This window comes from Eriocheir sinensis, chromosome 15 (assembly GCF_024679095.1).
Source record: "Eriocheir sinensis breed Jianghai 21 chromosome 15, ASM2467909v1, whole genome shotgun sequence".
In the NCBI taxonomy this organism is placed as follows: domain Eukaryota; kingdom Metazoa; phylum Arthropoda; class Malacostraca; order Decapoda; family Varunidae; genus Eriocheir; species Eriocheir sinensis.
The window spans coordinates 16,758,703-16,783,771 of NC_066523.1; the positions used below are offsets into that span (position 1 = coordinate 16,758,703).

At 43.9% G+C, this 25,069-nt stretch overlaps 1 protein-coding gene across 1 annotated transcript in view; it reads left to right on the plus strand.

Annotated features, from left to right (window-relative positions):
• Positions 1-619: 619 nt before the first annotated feature.
• Positions 620-25,069, plus strand: part of LOC126998971 (proline-rich protein 36-like) — a 31,825-nt gene continuing 7,375 nt past the window's right edge. Inside the window, exons 1-2 of the mRNA XM_050861270.1 lie at positions 620-1,091; positions 15,408-15,474. Coding sequence (XP_050717227.1) covers positions 965-1,091; positions 15,408-15,474 — 194 coding nt within the window. The 5' untranslated portion in view covers positions 620-964. The remainder of the gene's footprint in view (positions 1,092-15,407; positions 15,475-25,069) is intronic.

Below are 25,069 nucleotides of genomic sequence, written 5' to 3' on the forward strand. Positions count from 1 at the left end.
GAATCAGAGAGTCTGAGCGAGTTAACGAGGGAAACTAAACTGATCTTGTTTCTCCTCCCCTCAGCGCGCCAAGGCATCCACAGACACAGTGAGTGACCGAACGCACCCCGCCTCAGCTTCCACGGCTGCCTCAGTACTCGTGACTGTCACAGTGAGTCAGGTCAGGTCAGGTTAATTGTCCTCATTGGGAAGACCCATGCAAGCCTGAACAAAATAAAGTGAAAGAGAGTATACGTATGGCGTAGTAGAATATATAAGACTATTTGCTGGCGCTGTACTGCACGTTCTCTCCGGTGCCGCCTGTTTCTTGTGTCGCTCTTCTGTCCTCGTCTTGCGGAGATCAATAGCGTAGAATAAGCTCGAAATTCGAGGGAGACTCTTGTGGCAGTGTCGCAAGTTTCCACACCATTTGGTTGATCTCATGTGCGCGGGTGGCCATGTTTACAGGGAACTGGCGAGCACCAGGAAGGTTGCGACCAATCACAATGGGGTGGGCGGAGCAGCGCGGCATAAAACAATGCGGTGATTGGCCTGCCTATTGTGCTGCGTGACGTAATCAATAACCACAGCGCGCCAACACTAACTCGTTACAAATGGCGACATGGAAGTAAAGTCAGTGCGGCCAGAGAGCCCGAAAAGGTAACATCGTGGGAGCGCCGTCGTTGGCGGGCGGGGATGTGTATCACATGGCGAGGCGACGCTGACAACACTCGCTCGCTCACTTCCCTCGGGGAAGCCCAGCGCGGTCTTGCTCTCAACCGTTATCTCAACCCCTCCCCCGCGCCCAAGGTTTTTGCTGTTTCACCAGATCGGACGTAAGTCCACGAAACATACGTGCTTAAGACCTACAGTGAAGAAGTGACCATGAAACTGTGGGAGGACTTGTTGCTGTGACTGACTTGGCTGGCGAGAGTCACCCCGCCGCGACAGGTGGCCGGCCGGTGCCAGGTGAGCCACAGCCACCATGAGCACCAAGGACTCCCACGTGAAGCGGCCCATGAACGCCTTCATGGTGTGGTCCCGCGGCCAGCGACGGAAGATGGCTCAGGACAACCCCAAGATGCACAACTCTGAGATCTCCAAGAGATTAGGTAAGGCAACATGGTTAATAATTATGCTTGTCTCCAACCTGTTATTAGAAACATTTATATAGTGCATTGATCCAAAACTTTGACTCCTCCGCACCACAACGCATAATACGTAGCGGACACAAGCAAGCCGACTTTAAATTGTTTCGCCAACACTGTACTGTAGTGCATAACAGTGCTATACAAGATTGCGCTTAATGACAAATATATTGTAGTTGAAGGCAGCATACACAAAGAATACGTGATTTTTATCTCAACTATTGTCATGTTCAATTGTGAGTACTAATTAGTAGCTACGCGTTGCCAGTGCGGGTTGACGGGGGCCGTGAAGGGTGGGGGAGGGGCCGGGCGCTGAGTCTGCAAGCCGGCGTGGTGCAACGCGTGGACTTTATCGCTATCACTGGCTGCCGCTTGGCACTGAGGCACGGCGACACCACGAGACTACGGGAACGTGGAGGGGCAGCTTATATAGGAGAGAGAGAGAGAGAGAGAGAGAGAGAGAGAGAGAGAGAGAGAGAGAGAAAATGCCGCAGAACCGTATAAAGCATTTTGACGTAGTGGAATCTTTTTATATATGACTTCAATCTTGATATAAATTTATGGCAGAAGTGTGTTTTCAAAATTCATATACAGAAGAAGAGAGAGAGAGAGAGAGAGAGAGAGAGAGAGAGAGAGAGAGAGAGAGAGAGAGAGAGAGAGAGAGAGAGAGAGAGAGAGAGAGAGAGAGAGAGAGAGAGAGAATTGCTTTATAATCATGGGATTATCTATAATTCCTTTAACTGACATTCCTAGAGCCCACTGTCGTACGTTCACCCTTGGCGATCAAACAGACAACACTAATTCCTCATGATATGTCTTCACTAAAGGGAAGCCCAATAAGGAAGTCTGGCAGGTCTCCGCATTGTTTTCAGTAGCAATACACACAAAAAAGTAATCCGAGCATGACACCTGCTACCAATACCCTTTGGAGGCTTGTTTTCTGTGATATAGAAAACAAACGAAAAAGCACTGAATGTTGTATTGCATCCCCGATAAAACTGCTGACTGGGTGTTTAAGAACTGAAACCGAAGAGTTGTGTTCCTTTGCCTGCATGTTTAGCCTTCTCTCTTCATATACATGCTCGTATACCGCTGTTCCTGCTGCTGCTGCTGTGGTCGCCGCCTCCCCTAACTTTCGCCGCTCACTCACCCCTCAGTTCGCTTATTTACTATCCAGCTATTTACAAGATATTAATATCATGCTTCCTACGCAGAGATTTTAAGGAAGTTTAACAAGAACGGAAAATTTTGCACTCACTGCAGCTCGGGGTATATGCGAGGACTCCGTAACTCAGACAGCAAGGAGTTCCTCGGTGCCTAAGGCTCTTCATGTTTACCTGTAGCTGTCATCTAGCACAAAAAACATCACTATAAATTGCTGCATACATTTTATTTAAATGAGGATATTTTCATGTTTTCATTTTTGGACTATGATAAGGATCGACGGCGATCTTCATAGAAAAATCTCCCTTCATCTTTTTCTCTCTATATTTTACCTTTATTTCGGTCATGTATTTATTTTCCGGCCTCGAGAGTCATCTCGAGTAGCATCATCAATCTCGATGCTTGCCGAGACTCGGTATTCCCTCACATCCTTCAGCTCGACGCCTCGACTTCCTCTCCTCTCAAACTTCACGCGAGTACGCCACAGAATCGTGGAAAGTATTTTGACGTAGTGGAATCTTTATATATATGACTTCAATCTTGATAGAAATTTATGGCAGAAGTATGTTTTCAAAATTTATATACAGTCTTCTGTAACGCGCAAAGGCCGCGACGATGCAGCGGCCAAACGAGAGGTGCTGGCGTTGGGTGGCGGCGGCGTGCGGCGGCTCTCCCCGGCGAGTGTCGGCGGCAGCGGTCCGCTGTGACGCTACCCGATCATTTTGTATCATATCGCGTAAAGCTTATAATGGTATAATTACATTGTCACCTTGATTCAGACTGTGATGGAGCACCGACGCCGCCGTACAGGTGTTCCGTGTCTCCAGAGTACCAGGTGTTGGGGGCGTTCTGAAAGGCAGATTCTCAGCCACCGACATACGGCTCAGTTGAGGCAGTGGAGAGGAAAGAAATTAAGGTGCTTCAACTCTGTGCATATCTTAATCGTTCTAAGCGCATAAAAAACTTATTGCGGCAGACACATTTGCGAAACATCTCAACCGGAATAAATTTCAATAGGACAGAGAACAATATCAGTGCTAATTACCTGCACACCATTATCAAGACTGAATACCAGCTACCGAGGAGGGTGTCTTTTTCATGTTGCCTCTGAGCCGACACTAGCAACATAATACATGCTGCATTAGTTCACCACACTCTCTGCAGCCTCCCTCCCACAGGCCGGTGCACGGCCGGGCCAGGGCGATGGGAGCTGAGGCAAATTCGCGGCGGCGGCGGCCACCAGCAGCCCATCGCTCACCATCACAGGCCCGGCGCCGCTATTATCGTATTAAAGTCTTGCTTCGTCACCGCTCAATCACGGGAGCTTTGAAACATTGACTTGTAATTGTTTGTTGTGCTCTTACATCACGGTATGACAGGGCGGCCCTTCCTCGCCCAGCATAATGCGCAGGGCTTGTCATCACCAGTCATTGCTAATCACATAATGAACGCCTTCAATGAAAATCACACAAAAAAATGTAATCACCCACTAACTAAAGCCTTTCGTAACCCCTTCCTGCACGTAGCTTCACACCAAGCTCTCTCCTTTCGTCCCCTGTCACTCCTTCCTCCTCTCCTCTCTCCCTTCTCCTTCCCTCCCTCCCTCCCAGCACAGGCGTGACACCCCCTCCGCCGCGATGGTTACACGCCTCTGTCCTATTAGCACCTCAAATTAGCGCCTTTGTGCCGCCGCGTGAGGGTCGCGGCTCCCCGGTGGCCGCCGACCCGCGCCTCGCAGGGAGGGGGCGGGAGACGTGGCGCTGGGGGGTGACAGGGGGCAGGGGGCAGGGTAGGGGTGCAGCATAGGGGACGGCTGCACCTCCTTGACCTTACACCGGGACGCTTTTGTTGATGGGATCGTGTCTGTAATGCGGGACGTGTAGCTGCGGGAGTGGATCAGCGCTGTGCTTGTACGCGTGTGTAGCAAAGCGTCTTCCTCGTAATTTTCTTCCCCGTTTCGACTTGCCCACTGCAATAAAACGAACATGATACACGGTCTTCGCTGTAGTAACGGGGGACGTGTAGCAGGGGGAACGAGTCAACGGTGTGCTTTTAACCCTGTAGCAAAGTACCCTTTCTAATTTTCCTCCTTCTTACCACACGAACATTACAGTAACCAGAAGAAAAATTATCCCCGTATAAAGATAATGTACTCTTGATATTTAGATTTTCCGAGTAGGTCATTCTTTTTAGATCTACAATTTTCTTATTTTTCTCCTCGTTACAGCATCCCTCTCCTCTTTTTAGTCCTCTTTCCCCTCTCCCCCCTCTCTCTCCCCCTCTCCTTCTCTCTCACAGCACCTACTTTTTTTCTTGGCCATTGCATGTAAAGCCACAAAAAGTCGGCTTCTTTTCACTCCCTTCCTTCCCTTGATTTGCACACTATGAAGGAACTAATGTAATATGGTGTCATGGAGGTTGTTGGTAGCGTAGAGAAACAACGGCCTGCTCTTGTAACCGTATATAGCAAAAAGACCCCCTCTATTTTATTCCTTCTTTTGACTTGTAGAGAACGATAAAATGGATGTAGCTTGTAACACGTCGCGAATAGAAGCGTCAAAGGTGTCCATGTATCTATATAAACACTGCCTTCCTCTGTTTTATTCCCTTTTTTGACTTGTAGAGAACGATAAAACGGATGTAGCTTGTAACACATCGCGAATAGAAGCGTCAAAGGTGTCCATGTATCTATATAAACACTGCCTTCCTCTGTTTTATTCCTTCTTTTGACTTGTACAGAACGATAAACGGATGTAGCTTGTAACACATCGCGAATAGAAGCGTCAAAGGTGTCCATGTATCTATATAAATACTGCCTTCCTTCATTTTTTCCTCTGTTTGACTTTCACATAACAAAGAAACGGATGTAGAGATATAAAAGAGAAATGCATGGAGGAATAGAGGAGTCAGCTGCGCCTCTGTATCCAAACAACCACCGCCATTCTCCTTTATTTTCCTTCTTTTAATTTGCGCTCAACGAGAATAGCAAAATAAAATCACCTTACAAAAACATAATAGATAATAAAATAATAATATGATCATGATAAATATAATATAAACTGTGGGGTTATAATTATTCATGAGTGTTTTGTTAGTGTAATGCATGTAACGTTATGTAACCTCAACTGTCTCCCTTTTACTCCTTTATTTATTTATTGTTCTTTAGTAATATTTGTAATGATAATAATAATAATAATAATAATAATAATAATAATAATAATAATAATAATAATAATAATAATAATAATAATAATAATAATAATTTTCCCTTACAAATCCAAGTCACCAAGAGGTTCAGAAGTGTATGAGATTTCCATTATGGTGAAACAGTTTGTTGCATTTAATTAATCTAACTAATATTTTTTTTCTTTTCGCGGTTTCTTGCATTTTCTCCGCGGGATCTACAATGCCTTCATCGTCACTCATTATCGTATCATGTTCTAAAGGAGGAGTAGCGGGAGATTGATTTTTGCTCGACAGATTAATTTTCTTGTTATCGATGAAAAAGCCCCGCCGGGAAGTGACAAACTCTAGCGTCACATTACTGCATTAGGACTGAGCAGTTTCCTAATGTGTATATCTTCATCTAGTTTTTCCCAATCATTATTTACTATCAGGTAATAAAAATGAAAGCATGTCTCGTTAGCACCCCCCCACCACCACCGCTAACCCCCCCCCCCCCCCACACGTTTATCTTATCCTTCTGTTCCTCCAGCCATCAATCATTCGTAATCCACACTACTTTTCCATACTTGTCCTCCTTTGATTCGATAACCTTTTCCTTCCCTTTGGCCTCCACTTCCTTCCCTACTCCTCCCATCTCACCTTCCACATTCTTCTTCTCACCGTCCCATAGCCACTCTTTTTTTTCTTCCACTCTGCGCTCCACTCTCCTCTTCAGTGTCCTTTTTCCACCGCCTCGTCACTCAACCATTCACATTTCTCTCTCTGCTACATATTGTCCCTTTCCTGGTACTTCCCTTCCTCCTTCATGATGTCCGTTCACCATCTTAACCTTTCTCACTTGCGTTATTCTCCTCTCGTCTCCTTGATTCATATTTTTTTATCTCTCTTTACCACTGTGCATATGTCCCTCTTCTTCCTTTCCCTCACCACATAATTTTCTCCCTTATAACATTCCATTTCTTATCCACAGTATCCATATTCCTTTACACTATATACTGAACATCGTCTCTCCTTCCTTCCATCCATTTTTTCCCCAGGCACATTCCTCTCCCTCCCTCGCCCTCAACACCTCCCCATCGTATTCCTCTTCACTCCACGCCCTTTTATTATCTCCCCGACTTCCTTCCTCCGTCTCTCCCTTCCTACCTCCCTCCCCGCCATATCTTAATTCCACCCTTCATACACCTCTTTCTTTCATAATCATCACCACCCTTCTTCCCCTTTCCACTCACACACCCTACTCCCTGCACCCTCACAGTCTCATCCACAGCCCTCCTTCCTCCATCCTCCCTCTTCCCCAAGTATATATTCCCTTACTCCCCTTCCACCCCCTCTACCCCCTTCCTTTACCCCTCCCCAGTACATTCCTCTACCTCCTGTACCCTCATTCCTTCCTCCATCCTCACCCCCATCTCGAGTGCATCTTATATATATCATTCATTTAGGCACTTGCATCCCCTCTATCCCCTTTCCATACATTCACACCCTTCCCAGTACACTCCCCTCACCCATCCACCCTCTCTCCACCTTCTCTAGATCCCTCCTTCCTCCATCCTCACCCCCTCTCCCTTGCTCCTCTTGTACGCCTTTTATCCACTTCTACTTTCTCCCCTCTCCCCTGTACACTCTTCTTTATGCTTCTCCACCCTCTACTCCTTCCCTCCTTCCTCCATCCCTACCTCCTCTCCCTTACTTGCCTTGTTACCCCCTCTATATCCCCTCCACTACATTCACCCCTCCCCAGTACCCCTGCGCCTTCTCCACCTCCTCCATCTCCCTGTCAAATCATTTCCTTACAAAAGTACACCCCCTTAATCGTCTTGTACTCCCTCTACCCCTTTCCCTTACATCCACACACCTCCCAAGTACATTCCCCTCACCCCTCCACCCCCTCCACCCCCTCCACCCCGTCAAGCCGCCTGTCGTGACTGGTGACGTTATTGGTACTTATCGTTTTTCCACATTGAGACTCTGATAAGTGGATTACCTCTCAGCGGTCTTTCAAGGGCGGGATTAACCAAATTGAATCCCCTACGGAAAGTGATGGATCTCATTTTAAATACCTTCTTAGTCACGGAAGGATTAATAATGATGGCATGCCTTGGAAACGAACAGGCTGGCAGGAGGAGGAGGAGGAGGGAAGGAAGGAGTAGGAGGGGGCAGCTCTCTCTAAAGGGATATTGTGAAGGGGAACGAAGGGACATTGTGAAGGGAAACGAAGGGACATTCTGAGGAAGAGTCATAACGGAAAGCTTTGTTGAAGGGATGAAGAAGCGGCCTATATTTAGCAAGCCCTTGGCCCCGTCCAGTCACCCTTACAGCCAGGTGTCCATGGATTACCTTTGTGCTAGAGAGAGAGAGAGAGAGAGAGAGAGAGAGAGAGAGAGAGAGAGAGAGAGAGAGAGAGAGAGACTCGCATCCTTCCCGGTGACAGATGTGCGGCAGAGGAGTCATACGATCACCAATCAATACGCTGAGGACAGTGAAGTAACTGACCGGTGATGCGCCTCCGTCCACTCTCCGTCGCTCGTCACCTCCCCGCACACTTGGAGGCAAAAACAAAAGACAACGTCCTGAGCACATTCACACCCAACCCTCACATTTAGTAGCAAAAAGGAGACAAATCTTTCTAAACACATTCAAAGCCAGCCAAGGATGTGGACAGCCCTTTATCCCTTCCAGCAAAAACAACAAGTGACATTATTATTCTGAGCACGCCCAAAGTTAACCAAGCCTGCGGACAGCTTTTCATCATTGCCAACTATTAGGAAAAAGAAGAGACAGCTTTCTTAACACACCCAAAGATAACCAAGCCTGCGGACAGCTTTTCATCATTGCCAACTATTAGGAAAAAGAAGAGACAGCTTTCTTAACACACCCAAAGATAACCAAGCCTGCGGACAGCTTTTCATCATTTCCAACTATTAGCAGAAAGAAGAGACATAGCTTTCTTAACACACCCAAAGTTAACCAAGCCTGCGGACAGCCTTTCATCATTTCCAACTATTAATAAAAAGAAGAGACATAGCTTTCTTAACACACCCAAAGTTAACCAAGCCTGCGGACAGCTTTTCATCATTTCCAACTATTAACAAAAAGAAGAGACATATCTTTCTAAACACACCCAAAGTTAACCAAGCCTGCGGACAGCCTTTCATCATTTCCAACTATTAGTAAAAAGAAGAGACATAGCTTTCTTAACACACCCAGAGTCAACCAAGCCTGCGGACAGTCCTTCATATATACCTCACAACAGGAAACAGAAACAAAAGCAGTAGCTCTCTTTAACACGTCCAGAGCTAATCAAGCCTGCGGACAGCATTTCATCCCTCACAGTTCGAACCAAAAACAAGTACCGCAACATATCAAGAAATCCAGTCCCAGTCAAGCCTAGGAAACAGTTCTTCATCCTTTGCAACTGGAATCAAAAATATGAAACGGACCTTTTCGAACACGCCCAGAGTCAACCAAGCCTGCGGACAGCACTTCTATACATCATACATATTTATCATTCATTCAGACACTTGCGTCCCCTCTATCCCCTTTCCTTACATTCACACCCTTCTCAGTACACTCCCCTCACCCCTCCACCCTCTCTCCACCTCCTCTAGATCCCAAGCCAGTTGAGTCTATAGGCTGCTCAGTGTGGTCTTTTGTGTGTCTGTTTTGTTTTGCCCTCGAGCGACCTCCTTCGTTGTAAGAGAAATTATTGTGTGGGCAAGTTGAACATAAACCTCCAAATGGACAGAGTTGTGATTTCACGCCAGTACCAGTCGAGGTATACCAATGGTGATGACGTTAAGCTGATGGTGATGAATTTTGTGATGACTGATGGGAATACTAGACGAAAAAGAACATGCGCGGGAACGTGTGTGTGTGTGTGGAAGCTGAAGTCTTAATCAACACCCTTTAAACGCCCCCCGACAAGCCCGTTACATTTCATTGATATCCTACTATAACAGTTTAGTTTTAAATAGACTGGCAATGATGATGATGATGATGATGACTTTGTTAAGAAGAATAATGGCGGTGGTGATAATTTCCTTACTGATAGATAACGAATATACATAAATGGGGGATAGGGAGGGACAGAGGAGTGTGTGTGTGTGTGTGTGTGTGTGTGTGTGTGTGTGTGTGTGTGTGTGTGTGTGTGTGTGTGTGTGTGTGTGTGTGTGTGTGTGTGTGTGTGTGTGTGTGTGTGTGTGTGTGTGTGTGCATGGTATTCTTCATATTTTTACTTTCCTCCCATAGAAACGTCACAAAAATCCCCATTACCAAATTCTAACATCAGCATGAGAAGAAAAAAAATATAATAGTGTAACCTAAATAAGTGTTCTTGTATGATCAAAAGCACGACTGGCGACAAGTGTGTGTTTGGAAGTGTATGAACGTGGGTGTGCATATGAGTGTCTCTGTGGGTGCTTACTACACTTACACAAGCGCTGGTGACAAGGAATGTATATCGAGTGGGGTTATTAGAAGCACGCGTGGCCCTGCATGGCGACCGATGGCTTCCACTAGACTCCACTTTTTTGCTAATTAATGCTTTCCCTGTTATCTATTGTTCATTGTTATAGATTGTCCTCGTTGTGTAAATTTTTTTTCCACGTCATATTTTTTTCGTTATTTTTTTTTTCCTTTTCTGTATTTCATCCGTGTTATTTGTTTTTTCAGTATATATTTTTTCCTATTATTTAGTTTTCCATTCTTTTTCTTTTTCCCTGTTAGATGTTTTTTTCATGCTATTTAATTTTTCCGTTATTTATTTTCCCCTTTTGAGTTTATTTTCCTACATTACTACTTATATTCCTCTAATGTCCACTTTATCTCTTTTCTCTTATCAAATTTTCCCTATTTTCTATTTTTTCCTGTCACTTATTTTTCCTGTTATTCATTTCCCCTTCCAATTATCTCTTTTCCACGGTTCTATGTATTCCGAAGCTCAGCCTCTTATTAAACTTTTCAACGCCACTGTATTAATCAAATAGCCGTTTATATTACACCAAGACGATTATTTCTTAAAAGTAACCATTATTATCATTATTCATCATTATCATCGTAATTATCAACATCAGTGGCAGCAGTATTACCCCCACCACCGCCAACAACAACAGCAACAACAACAATAACAACAAAAAGACAGCCTTATCATCATTTCACCCTCATTCAATGCACTAACCTTATGGGGCAGGGCGGGAAAGGGCGGGGCGGGGCGGGGCTAGATAAGGAGAGTATCGTTCATAACAGTGGCCTCTCACCCATCCCTTTCTCCCTCCTCTCACCTCTTCAACTCTCCCTCCCCCTCACCCCTTTCTCTCCATTCCCGTCACCCATTCCATTCATCCTCCCCCTCACCCCTGTCTCTCCATTCCCGTCACCCATTCCATTCATCCTCCCCCTCACCCCTGTCTCTCCATTCCCTTCCCCTATTCCATTCACCATACCCCTCACTCCTTTCTCTCTCTGCCACACTCACCCCTTCCCCTCCATTCCCCTCACCCATTCCTATCACCCTATCCATCACTCCTTTCTCTCTCTGTCATACTCAACCTTTCTTCTCCCTCCCTCTGATCTCATTCTCTCCCTTCTCCTCATCCCTCCCTCTCTCACTCCTCAACTCTTCCTCTTTCCCCTCCTCTCACTTCTCTTCCCTTTCTCTCGACCCTTTTTCCACTCCCCTCTCTCACCCCTTTTCCCCCTCTTTCCCCTTGCTCTCCCTTCTCTTCTGCCCCCTCTCCTTCAACCTGTCTTCCTCATCCTCATTCCCCTTTCCCTCTCCCACTCTCACGTGCCCTCTCCCTCCCCTGCCACCTTTCTTTCTCTCCCATTTCTCCCCTCTCTCTCTCTCTGCTACCCTTTCACTCCCCTCCTCCTCCTCCTCCCTCCCCGTTACCTCATTCTCCCAGCCCTGACAATGAACCAAGCCACCTAGCCAATCACAACCCATTCACGGGCACGTATCATTAATTTACTCTACGTACATACACCGTTCAAGCCTGGGCGTGTGTGTGTAGGTTTGCTGTTTTATTCAGGGCGGTGTATGGGGTCCCTTGTGTCTTCTAGCAGGTTTGGTATACTCCTCTGAGCATTATTATAGTTAACTTGTATGTGTTCTTAGGTTGATGTATTGTCTTTCGGTTAACTCGTCTGCGTTGGTTGGTTTATTTAATCTCGCAAAACATTATGACGGTTTTGACTTATTCGTATTCTTTGAGTGTTGAATTTCCCGGAACAATATGACGGTTTTGACTTATTCGTATTCTTTGAGTGTTGAATTTCCCGGAACAATATGACGGTTTTGACTTATGTGTATTCTTTGAGTGTTGAATTTCCCGGAACAATATGACGGTTTTGACTTATCCGTATTCTTTGAGTGTTGAATTTCCCGGAACAATATGACGGTTTTAATTTGTATGCGCTCTCAGGTTTATCTAATATTCCAAAACAGTGTTAGGCTTAAATTGATTGCGTTGTTGAGTCTATTCTATTCCTCATTACGGCTGATTTTTGTCTATTATATTCTTATCACTGAGTACTATTTCGATTAACTTGTGTCTATCGTTATTTTTTTTTTATACACTCCTTAGAAAAAAAATATCGCGGTTAAATTTTGTCTCTTGGCGTTTAAGAACAATATTTCGAATTCTTTCAACAGTTTTTCGAATTCTTTCATTGTTTTCTGCTCATACAGGTTTGAGAGACCTGTTCAGCAGACTAATAATGGCTGATGATGATGATGACAATGGTTGTTATACCACTGAAGGGAACATTTCGGTACACTGGAGAATTTACAGCTTGGTTCGATATATTTCTGGGAATGTTATTTCGGTTTATTTTAATTTATTACTAGGTTTGTTTTGTTCCCTATTAAACTCTTCGGTTTGCTTTGGTTTCTGTTGTCAGGTTTCATGTGTTCTCAAAGCAATATTTCCATTTGTTTTTTTATTACCTGTTGTTTAAATATGCTACGCTATAGTTTTTTTTTCGGAGGAAACGCTTTTCAATGTTTTTTTTCCCAGCCCTTGTTAGGTAAGCGAAAAAGAGGGAAGAGGCTGAATGAATCATATTGTGTCTCCACAGTTATTTTTATCTTTACTTCGATACTCTTTGTTCTGTCTCAAGTGATTTATGGGCACATGCATTACCGAACTCTCCTTGACCATCGATCCGGCCAGCCTGGAGGCCGCTGTGAGGGCATGGAGCAGTGTGTCCCAAACTACGTATACTTCATTTAGAAACACTGGGACTCACGCTTACCCTCATCACAGGCTCAAGGGATAATGAGACGAGGATGAGCACGAAGGCCACGCGCAGCTTAGAGTATGCCCCCACTTTACGGATTGAGATATGCTTCTACTGACCACGAACACTTGCATTAACTTGGCACACTGGGTCTCTAACTTTACTTATGTTACCAAAGATCCTCCCTCAACCCTTTTTCCACTTTTCTCTTCTCCCTTTTCCATCCCTCTCCCTTCTTTTCTATTCTCTTTCCTTCAGTCCCTTCTTCCTCACCCTCATCTCCCTCTCCCTCTCCCCTCTAATCCATACTGGAGATACGTGTTGCTGTATGACCCGAGATATACTTAAAATGTATTCGGCTTCTTAGTAAACAAGACACTTTTCCACCTCAAATATATAAAGCTATAGATATTACTTATGCCCTCTGCGTGGAAGAAGTAATTAGCGGACTTTATTAATCTATCTCTCTATTTTCTGCACTTTATAGCTGTCTTTCTCAATATAACAATAACGTATTTGGTCTCTTGCCTTTATTGAATTACTATAAAAGACACTGTTCGGCTGGAGAAAAGACATTTATTAGATTAGAATACGAATTATGCTTCCTCTGTGAATGGCTACTCAGTTTTAGATGCGGCATACCGAGCCTCTGTCCCTACTTAAGTTACTAAAAGGTGGTATTGGGCTACAAAAGTAACACTAATGCATGTGCCGGCTTTCTTTGCTTCACTTTGCCACTGCAGGTTCCTTTGACCACCTGCGTGCGTGCGTGGGCGTTCAGCAAGGTATTAAGCGCAAGACATGAAACTAGAATGTGTGGCGCAGTGAAAAGGATATTGTTTTGCCTTTCGACGCATGCAGATGGGATTGATTTTTAAGCAAGTATTTATTTACCGCATCATAGTGTCATAATTGTGGACCTGAACTGCCACTGGAATGATCGATTTATAAGTATATTACGAGGAAAAACAGCCTCGTTGAGCTCCATCGCTGCTTTGGAGAAATCGAAAGAAGAATATGTTGTTTCATTACTATATGTATTCATCTATTTACAAAGTTACTATTTTCTTAGGGACGCTTATGACGAGGGAGTGGAATTGTCTTTCTCGGGAACATAAAAACGTAACATAAAAAAACGTCATTTTTTTTATCAATGCGAGAAACAATACAACGAAGAGCAGAATAGAAATGTAAATAAACATTCGTTAAAGTGCTATTCTAGTGAAACTAAAAAAAATATTACGATAAATATGAATAAATATATATTAATGGACGTGTTGGAGTGCCTATCGAGACTCCTCTGCCTTCTTTCTCTTCACGGCTTCTTCTTTGTGGCTCAACATCAGTAGCACGGGGAGGATGCGTTGTTCCTCCCGCGTGTGTTTTCAAGGTTCCGTGCCATGACCTAAAAATCAGTTAGTCATGTCGCAACAGTTTCCCTGACACGCCGCCGAGACACTGTGCCCGAGGAAGGCAGCCACTAGAATCATACACACACACGCACATTCACACACCCACACCCACACCCACATCCACCCACCCACCCACCCACCCACACACACACACACACACACACACACACATAAATGGATTCCCAAGTGTGGGAGTTAATAATTAAAAATGAATTGATTAAATATAGGATACCAAAAAGCATGGCATACGTGTATAAAACTATGCACACACACACACACACACACACACACACACACACACACAACCATATATACACACATTGACTTTTCCATTTCACTATACGTACGGACACAATGGCATTATTATCATTATTATTTACAGCACATGGCCATGACTGATCGCTGCGAATGAATGGTCTAGCGAGCTATAGCCAGCGCCCAAACACCCTCCCACCCACCCAACCCACCAACCTTTTCGCCCGCCAGTTCACCCACCCGCCCACCAGTTCTCCCGCCCACCCGCCCGCTGTAACCAACCCTTTGTACCCTCATTCCATTTTTGCAGCCAAACAATTGCCCGACACAAAGCTTCAATATATCGTTATTATTTCCGTAACTCGTGGTTCAATTAATGTCGGGGTTTTGAATGAGTGATTTCACCCCCCTCTGCCGTGAGCGCCCCCGGTGTGCGGCAACAGAGCGCCATTGTACCGCCACAAAGCTGGTCCACGGACGCGATGAAATGGTGTTTTGTGCCCCAATAGTTGGCCTCATCAGCGGGTAATGTGTGGCGCGGCATTGTGGCGGCTCTCTCTGCATAGTTCTGGCCCTCTGTGTCTCTCTCTCGGTCTCTCGCTCTCTCGTTTTCGTTCTCGTTCTCATTTTCATTCTCGCTCTCTGGTCCTCGTTTTCGTTTCGTTATATAAGTGATTTTCATTCTCTCTCTCTCTCTCTCTCTCTCTCTCTCTCTCTCTCTCTCTCTCTCTCTCTCTCTCTCTCTCTCTCTCTCTCTCTCTCTCTCTCTCTCTCTCTCTCTCTCTCTCTCTCTCTCTCTCTCTCTCTCTCTCTCTCTCTCTCTCTCTCTCTCTCTCTCTCTCTCTCTCTCTCTCTCTCTCTCTCTCTCTCTCTTATGAAACACTGCTTTGGAGATACATACTCGTACAAGCATCATATTCCTACTCTTCCTCTTCCTCCCCTTTCTCCTCCTCCCCCCCCACCCCCACCCCCGAGTTTGTGTGGTAATCGGTGAGTGCCTGACCCCTCCTCTCCTCGGCAGGTGCGGAGTGGAAGCTGCTGACTGACGTGGAGAAGAGACCGTTCATTGATGAGGCCAAGAGGCTGAGGTGAGGCTCAAAACCCCGTCTGTATCAATTTACCTGGTCAAACACCTTTGCTACTTGTATTAGATGTACTTGTTTGACACCTATATGTATTTCTTTCTCTGCATGTCTTTTCTAGCTTATCACTGTCTTCATTTCTTCATTCTAGTACTGTCGCCTCCTCTCTTCCTCCTCTTCTTCCTCTAGGACCGCTTGCTAATGATAATGGTAACCACACGAACGATGAAAATGAAATGGCTACAATCCTAAATAACTTTTTCGCATCCGTATTTACCGACGAAGATTGTTTATCACCTCAACCGCCGGAGGTTAGAAGGACCGAAAAGATTTTAAATGGCGTGCTCATCGTAGAAAGTGATATTTTATGCACAATTAAAAATATTAATGTAAGCAAAGCTCCTGGTCCAGACAAAATTACACCTAGAATTTTAAAAGAAATCAAACATCAAATTTGTAAATCGCTCTCTATATCTTATTCTATAAATCTTTAACAGCTGGAAAAGTTCCGTCGGATTGGAAACCAGCAAATGTCACACCAATTTTCAAAAAGGGAGACAAGTCTCATCCAGGAAACTATCGACCAATTAGCCTGACATCGATTGTTTGTAAGTTCATGGAGACTATCATTCGCGACAATATTGTGAAATTCTTCGAAGAAAATAATATAATAAATAATTCGCAACATGGTTTCCGTAGTAAACGTTCGTGTTTAACTAATTCACTTGACTTTTTTCATTATATTTTTAAGGTGTTCGATGAAAGCAGATCAGTAGATATCATACATCTGGATTTTCAGAAGGCATTTGATAAGGTCCCCCACCAACGATTGCTCAGTAAACTATTGGCGCACGGTATCTTGGGTAACATTCACAATTGGCTTGTGGACTGGCTCTCTGAGCGGAAACAGATAGTTCTAAACGGTGTTTCATCTACCTGGCTCTATGTCAGAAGCGGCGTACCTCAAGGATCAGTGCTTGGTCCCATGCTCTTTTTAATTTATGTTAATGATATCGATGATGGGCTCACTTGTAAAATATCAAAATTTGCTGATGACACAAAAATCGCTAGTAAGGTAACTACGACACTCGACGAAGAAGCATTACAATCTGATCTAGATCGACTTGCACGTTGAAGCAGTCAATGGCAAATGAAATTTAACGTGCATGCTGCATGGTTCTTTTTCCTTTCCTGCCAGCTTTGGCTGGAGGGATGGGGGGTGGGGAGGAGCCTTCGCCTTTGCTTTCCTTCATCTTCCACCTTTGATTAGATAGTTAGTGTAGCTTGTCACAAACAGCCTCGTAGGGACCAGCAGGTCTGCTGTTGTTTGTTCTCCCTTTGTGTTGCCTTTATGTTCCTCCTCCTCCTCCTCCTCCTCGTCCTCTGTCCCTGTCTCATGCCTTATTCTCTAATCACTATTCCGCCCCTTGTTTCTCCTCATTCACCTTCCCCTCCTCTCTCTGTCCCCTTCCTCACTTCCTTCTCTATACACTCGCCGCCCTTCACAACACGCTCCTCTTAGCAGCCTCGTATCCCTTCTCGTTGCTCTCATTGAATTTTCCTTCTTAATTCCTCACTTGCTTCTCCTGCTTCTCCTCTTCCTCCTCCCCCTTCTCCTCCTCCTCCTCCTCCTTCTCCTGCTACCACCACTCCCAGGCCCGTACCAGGACTTGAAATTCTGGCGGGATGTTGCTGTACCGTAGGGGGCTTTACTTTTCCTACATATCTTTCTGCTAGAATATCTTGTACGAACATGATGTGAATAAATTTCATTTCACAAAGTATGATAATATAAAGTGTAATATTTATTGATTTGATTTTACCTTGATTTTTTCCCGTTTTGTTAAGCATTCATATACGTTTATAACTGAAGAACTTCCGGAAGAGCTAATGAGTTTTTCGGGGAGGCTAAGTGAGCCCCCCACTGTGTCTCTCCATCCCGCGGTTACGGGTCTGACTACCACTGCTAAACAACTGTTGCCAATTATATTTTCCACTATTGCTAATATTTCTAGTCCGAATGCACGACTAACATATTATGAGCTCAATTGTTTTTACCTGTTTACTCCTTTCAAGCGCACACCTGCACCGGCATCACTTACAGTATACACACGTCGTGACCCCGACTATGGTGCGTTACGGTGCATCTTATGACTTCATGCCCCAAAATTTTGATCTCCGTTATTATTCCTTTTGACACATCATCATCCCATGCCAGCTGAAGTTAGTAACTGAGAAAAGGAGACGAAAAGCGATAGAGAGAACGGGATGATCCAAGCTCTAGGGGCGGCGTGACCTTCATGATCTGTCTGCCGGTTCCTGCAGGGCGCAGCACGGCGGCCCTCAGTGCACAGAACAATAGAGGGACGGCCGGTGTGGACAATGGCGTACGTGGGTGTGCATGACGCTATGCCCCCCCCGCCCCCCTCTCTCCTCGCCCCGCAGCCTTGGAGCACAAAGCCTTACTAAGAAACACCTCACTTCATAATTTACACTTCCACAGCGGCGAGTTGAGTGTTGATCAGTACACCCGCTTCGCTTTCTCCCTCACAGGCTATATTTTCAACCTTTCGAGGTTTACAGAGCCTCATTTGATTAGGTTTTCGTAGAAGTTGTTGGGTGTTCACATGGGTATTTTTATGACCCTATACTGCTAGTTTGGCAAGGCTTCTGCACCGTGAACGTCAAAACCTCTCATGAGAACCCGACTAATCTCTTTTGTGGCCTTTGAAATTATTTGCTATGGGACCCGAAGGCGGCTGAGAATACGGAGAAGAGACCCGAGCGCAGATATCGCAGGGTGAACTTATTAAAGATTCTACTTAGTTGTCTTGATGTTGTTTCGTGTAGTTTTTCCTCCTCCTGCCTCTGTATAATTGTCGGACTTTCGAAGGACGTACTGGGCGAGGCGTGAGGTGTCCAAGGGTAAGATATAAGGCTGTGGGTGGGTAGGAGCTGCCGGACGCGATTCATGTCAGGAAGAAAGATTGATAAGGATGACAATATATAAGGCTGTGGGTTATATGGGGCGGATGCAATTCATGTCAGGAAGAAAGTCTGGTAAAGAAGACAATATGTAAAGCTGTGGGTGGGTATATGCGGCAGGACGCGATTCATGTCAGGAAGAAAGATTGATAAGGATGACAATTATATAAGGCTGTGGGTTATATGGGGCGGATGAAATTCATGTCAGGAAGAGAGGCTGGTAAAGAAGACAATATGTAAGGCAAGACGCGAATCATGTAAGGAAGAAAGGTTAGTAAGGATGACAAAGGGAGGACATCAGCGCCGCTTTGCCCTCCCTGCCGCGTGCACGCTGCCCGGCCTCGCGGCGCCTGACCCGGGATGCGATGAGTGCTTCCTGGCTTACCACACCGCCACCTACACCACCACCACCTACACTACCACCACCACCTCTATCGCCCCGGTCCCTGACTACTCGGCCTTGAAAGGTGTTATTCTTGCCGCCCGTGTCCGCACCGAAATTAATGTCCCGCCTGAGGTCCACTGTTGGAATGCTGAAATACTATTTTCTCGAGACCGTCTTTGTATTAACGGGTTCACTTTCGATATGCTGACGTAATGTATTCGCTGTGCCGACCTTGATGTAGTTATGGTTTCACTTTTGACACCGCGACGTGATCTGCTCTCTCAATACCGACCTTGGTGTATTTACGGTCTCAGTTCTGATATGTTCTGACATGTTCTGTGTTCTCAGTACTGAGCTTGATTAAAAAGCGCACGAAAAATTAAGCTTTCGTAAACATTTTTTACATTACAGATCCTTGATTCACGCGCACTGACATGAAAGCTTTCAGTCTCCGTCAATTCACTTTCGATATTCTGGCCACCTTTTTCTTCGTACAATGACTACGCCGATACCAAGATTTTACGGATGGTGACACAGATGAATACCGATACCAAAACAGTGTTTACTACTAAAATGACTTTGACACACTCGCGTAGTCATCACCACCAGCACGTGCACATTCATGCAGTCATATCGCAAGCAATATGCCATGGGGAGGCGGTGGCTGAGTGGATAGCGTGACGGCGCCACGTCCAGAGAGTAGAGCCTAAGGCTCTTCATCTCATCAACTCCTCTCCTCCTACTGATAGTCTCCTACCTCTTAAATTCTGCCGCCATGTTGCCTCTCTTTCAATCTTCTATCGATATTTTCACGCTGACTGCTCTTCTGAACTTGCATGCCTCCCCTCCTCCCGCGGCCCCGCTGCACACGACTTTCTACTCAAGCTCATCCCTATACTGACCAAATCCCTTACGCAAGAGTTAACCAGCATCTTCACTCTTTCATCCTTCACGCTGGTAAACTCTGGAACAATCTTCCTTCATCTGTATTTCCTCCTGCCTACGACTTAACACTTTCAAGAGGAAAGTATCAGGACGCCTCTTCTCCCGAAATTGACCTCTCTTTCGGCAACTCCTCTGAACCTTTTTTTTATAGGAGCAGTGATTAGCGGGCTTTTTTTCATTATTGTTTTCTTTCTGCCTTTGAACTCTTTCCTTTGCTTTATATATATACACATATATATATATATATATATATATATATATATATATATATATATATATATATATATATATATATATATATATATATATATATATATATATATATATATATATATATATATATATATATATATATATATATATATATATTTTATGGTGAAAAATCATGGCACGAAGTCCAAAGAATAATGACGAGACGTAGGGACTGAGGCCGTGAAATGTTCATAAAAGTTTGCCTGGTGTTTCGGTCTCGAGGAATCTTTTACACACAGCGGTTGTTTGTCGAGGCAGCTCACTGCTTCCATTTTTATTCAACCACGGTTAAATGTGTTTGTGCTCGAGAGTGAACTTATCGCAATTAGTGACACGAAGAAAACAGGGACGATAAGTTTTGGGTAATCAAGATGATAACGACATGCACGGACAGAACGATGCCCGCCAAATACGGAGTCATGCACCTATGGCAACATAACATATATATATATATATATATATATATATATATATATATATATATATATATATATATATATATATATATATATATATATATATATATATATATATGTGTGTGTGTGTGTGTGTGTGTGTGTGTGTGTGTGTGTGTGTGTGTGTGTGTGTGTGTGTGTGTGTGTGTGTGTGTGTGTGTGTGTGTGTGTGTGTGTGTGTGTGTGTGTGTGTGTGTGTGTGTGTGTGTGTGTGTGTGTGTGTGTGTGTGTGTGTGTGTGTGTGTGTGTGTGTGTGTGTGTGTGTGTGTGTGTGTGTGTGTGTGTGTGTGTGTGTGTGTGTGTGTGTGTGTATATATATATATCTATATATATATCTATATATATATATATATATATATATATCTATCTATATATATATATATATTATTATTATTATTATTATTATTATTATTATTATTATTATTATTATTATTATTATTATTATTATTATTATTATTATTATTATTATTATTATTATTATTATTATTATTATTATTATTATTATTATCATTATTACCACTATTAACATCATCATTGGTAATGGTGGTATTAGTAATAAAAGTAATATTAATATCATGATTTGCTATTTTATGTATTTATTTACTTCCATTATTATTTTTGTACTAAACCCGTTGATGTAATTTTCTTTAGTGTCATCACTTAAAAAAAGAAAGAATCGTGAACCAAGCACTTGCACCACCAAGCAGGACCAGCTTGATGTCATCCCTATGAACAGCCTGTGCGAGAACGCGATAAGACAATCAGACCATTATTGCGACGTACATGTTGTGCTGATTTCCACGAACACCTCGCCGGCCTTCACGCCTCGCCCGCCGCGCCACCTGTTCAGTCTTCACTCTTCACCTGCCCTTTGACTCATCTGCGCCTCTTCAACTCATTTTTTCTGCCTTACTGATAACCACTTGGAGCCATCCGTTTCCTTTGTTCCTGTGTTCTATCTTGAGTTCATTATTGGCTAGATACAGCCTCCCAAACATTCATGACCAGTACAAGTGTTTTCACTGAGGCATTTATTTTTTTATCATTATTTGGATGTGATTTGCTGTGTAGCTGTATTATCTATATACATACATACAGTTACATAGTTATAGTTTTCATCGTCAGTTTATTACAGCCTAATGTAGTGGTCTTTCCATTGTCATCTTACCGCCCAGCTTCCATTATTACTAGTGTTCTGCCCACTCCGGAAAGTAACGCGGATATGCAGAGGAAGTTCAGAGGACCGGTAATAATGGAAGCAGGACTGAAAGATGATGATGGAAATACAACTGCAATGTACTGTAGGAAACTGGCAACGAAAAATATGTAAGTCCATTTGTATGTAGAAAGATATAGAAGTGATAATTAATGACGAATCATGGCACAGGACGGGCCAAGAATATTTTGTGTGGAAGAGACGAGGAAAAAGCGCCTCGAAAATAAGATGAGACATTGTCTGGAAAATAGTGATGTATATAGTTATTACAATACAGACTCCTCCACTCCTATCCCTTTAATGTGATTAATATAATACTGAAGTGATTTTTTATTTTTTATTTTGCTTTATTAATTAGCTGCATGACAATCTACTTTCTATGCTCTCTATTTCCACCTTTTCACTGATGTGGACCTAAACGAGTTATGAGGCTGCTAAATACTACGTCTTAAATGATGACAAGAGCATGTTTCAACAGTATATCGAGCCCCTGTTCCAAAGGGTTCCCTATAAAGTGTTTTCATCTTCCTAATCTAGCATCCTGTTTCACGGCTATCGTCACTGGACGGCAGAAGAGCATTTAAAAATCACCAGATCAAGCTTGAGCTCCAGATGCTTCATGATATTTGCTCACTTTAATTTAAAACAATGATAAACATTTGAATCATTTAATGGTAACCATGGAAATACAGTAACGTTAGTTTACAACTTTGAAAGCCACCCTTTGTAAAAAGCAGAGCTTTTGAGGAAAAACATGGTAGAATTTTTTTTATCAGGAAACCTCTATAACGGAAGCTACATAATGAGGTTAAGGTTCCTCTTGTCATCATTTCCGGAGCATTGTCGATGTAGGTCTCCAGATGCTTTCCATGCAATAAAAACAATATAAAACACGAATAAACGCTTTGAGGAAACTTCTAGAAATTAAGTTTGATAATTAAGTTGAAATTATCTCCTTTTTTTTATCTTGTGAGCAGTGTTTGTACAGCCTCGTGACACTTAACAAACCATTTAGTTGCCTAGCGGAAGCACACTATCAGGTCCGAAGGTGACCAATCTCGTCCTATTTTGAATCCGAGTCTGGCGAGCACCTGATATAATTGTGAGTATCTTGGTGAGAGGACGGTAAAGAGCAGATAACAGACCCATTAATTCAGAGATAAGTGTATTTTAAGATCGTTATGGTCATTCACTCTGGTTGATAATGACGGTGTTGGTGTTGCACGCTGACTTGTTTATTACCTGCACCTACTTATGTTCTATTTACTCTGTTAATGACGCATTCGCTGTGGCTGTACGCGGGGAGGGGCTGACCCTGAGTTACCCTCGGGTGGGGCAATGTGCCAGTCACGGCATTAGTGTTGCAACAATTACTCTTCCTATTTCAGCTTTTGTTAAGTTGATTTCAGGTAACAAAGCCATCATGATTATTGGGATGCTTTTCACCAAAGACACATGAAGGTTGCAAGAGACCAGTCTGCCCACAATAGTTTATACGTTAAATTACGAGTCATGTTTTAACTAAGGCAGTCTGTTTATTTTCCCGTCTTCACTGGGCAAACAAGGTGTGTGTGTGACTGCTTCAGAGAGGCAGGATAATGTATTAAAAACACAGCAGTGCAGTGGCCATTTAAGGCCCTGATTTTGTCTTAACTGAGACGGTTCTGGATATTTACAATTATTTTTTCTTTAACTCGCGTTACGGAAGGCAGGCACGGCAACGCGCATCAAGCCCAGGTACATGCGCTGCCACGTCCGCCTCTGCTGCCGCTCAATGACACAAGAGATGATTATAATGCGAACGTGATGGCTCAGTCTTAGTTCATCAGCGTTACCTAACAGATGAAGGGGCAGAGTTTTATATTTCTACGTAACTCACAATTTTATCCATAGTTTGCTGTTACTTTTGCTTTATTTCAAAAGTACAACCTGTCATCTTCCTCTAAACCTCCCGCTGCTTGCTAGCTCGCCGCGTTCTCTTACCACTCACCTTCCCTCTGTATTGCGTCAAAGCTAATAGTCTCCTATCTCCCGCTTTTTCCCACGCATTACCATCACCCACTCAGCGGCGCGTTCATCGGAATACCTGTAATATACGTATGCCTGTACCTTCATATTAATGTAAACAGAAAAAACTACTATTTTCTTGGCCGCCGCTTTAAAAAATTTTTCTCTCTTCTGGTTTTGCCTTTGGCGCTTGTAAGAAACGTAATGTATTTACGTGCACCTGCAGCTGTGCCATGTCCTGAAATTTTTTTTTTATGACAAATGATTTGGTTATTTGGCCTTACCTCAGACGCTCAATCCTCGTCGTGGGATGAGTGTCCTCCGCGTCCCTCACTTGCATCGATTGGTCTCAAGGGAGATTCTTCTTTGTGGAAATCTAAATTAATGAAAAAAAATAATAATATAGCGTTTTATTTTACTTTCACTCGAAAACTTGCATATTTCTTTTACTATGAATGAAACACCCAAAACAATAAAACGGGGATGCTTTAGTCTTGCAGTATATAAAGTCCTGATAACAAATGAAGACAAGAATACCAGCGCAAAACTTTCAGCCTCTCTGTACTGCTGCCATGGGAGGCCTTGCCCCAATATATTATCCAGCAAGGTCAAGGTGTAGGTGGCTGGCAGGGGTGCGTGCCGCCGCTGCCTCCATCCCGATCCCGTCCCCGTGTGTGCTGGGTACAGATATCCTATTCCTTCTGTATGCATCATTAAGTGATTGCTACTCCGGCGTTGCATTTTCGTATCGCTCAATTATTTCCTTGATGCATCAGGAGTATCATATTATATTGCGATATTTTTCCTATATACATATACAGTCTTATTTGGTCCACCAGCTATGGCGCTTTCCTGAAGTAAGTTTTGCATGAAGGTTAGATATATCTACGGGTAGTGATAGCAAATGATAGTTTTTCATAAGCTGCTTCGAGTGGGCTAACGGATCAGGAGACTCATTATTCCTTGTGTGTTCTTGTGTATCGCCCCGCCTCGCCCTCTCCCTTAGTGTGGGTACAAGAGGAAACGGTCCACACATGGGGTTTGTACAAGCAATCCCGCGGAGCGAAGTGTGAGCCGCGGCGTGGAAGGCCCCGCAGCCCTGCCTAGGCCTCCATACACCTGCCCAAGGCATCAACACCAGCCCTCCCGCCGTCCCTCCCTCAGGAAAGAATGCCTTGGCAGCCTCGTCTCCCAGGACTGTCGGCAAACGCTTCGGACAACAAAAAATGTTAATTATAGTAATCGATGTACATAATTTTTGCCTCAGTGCCGCCGACACATTTCCTTCAAATATTTCTGTAGAATATTCAAATTACATTTTTTCGCCAATTCACGCAGCTTCTTTTGAACTCGCAG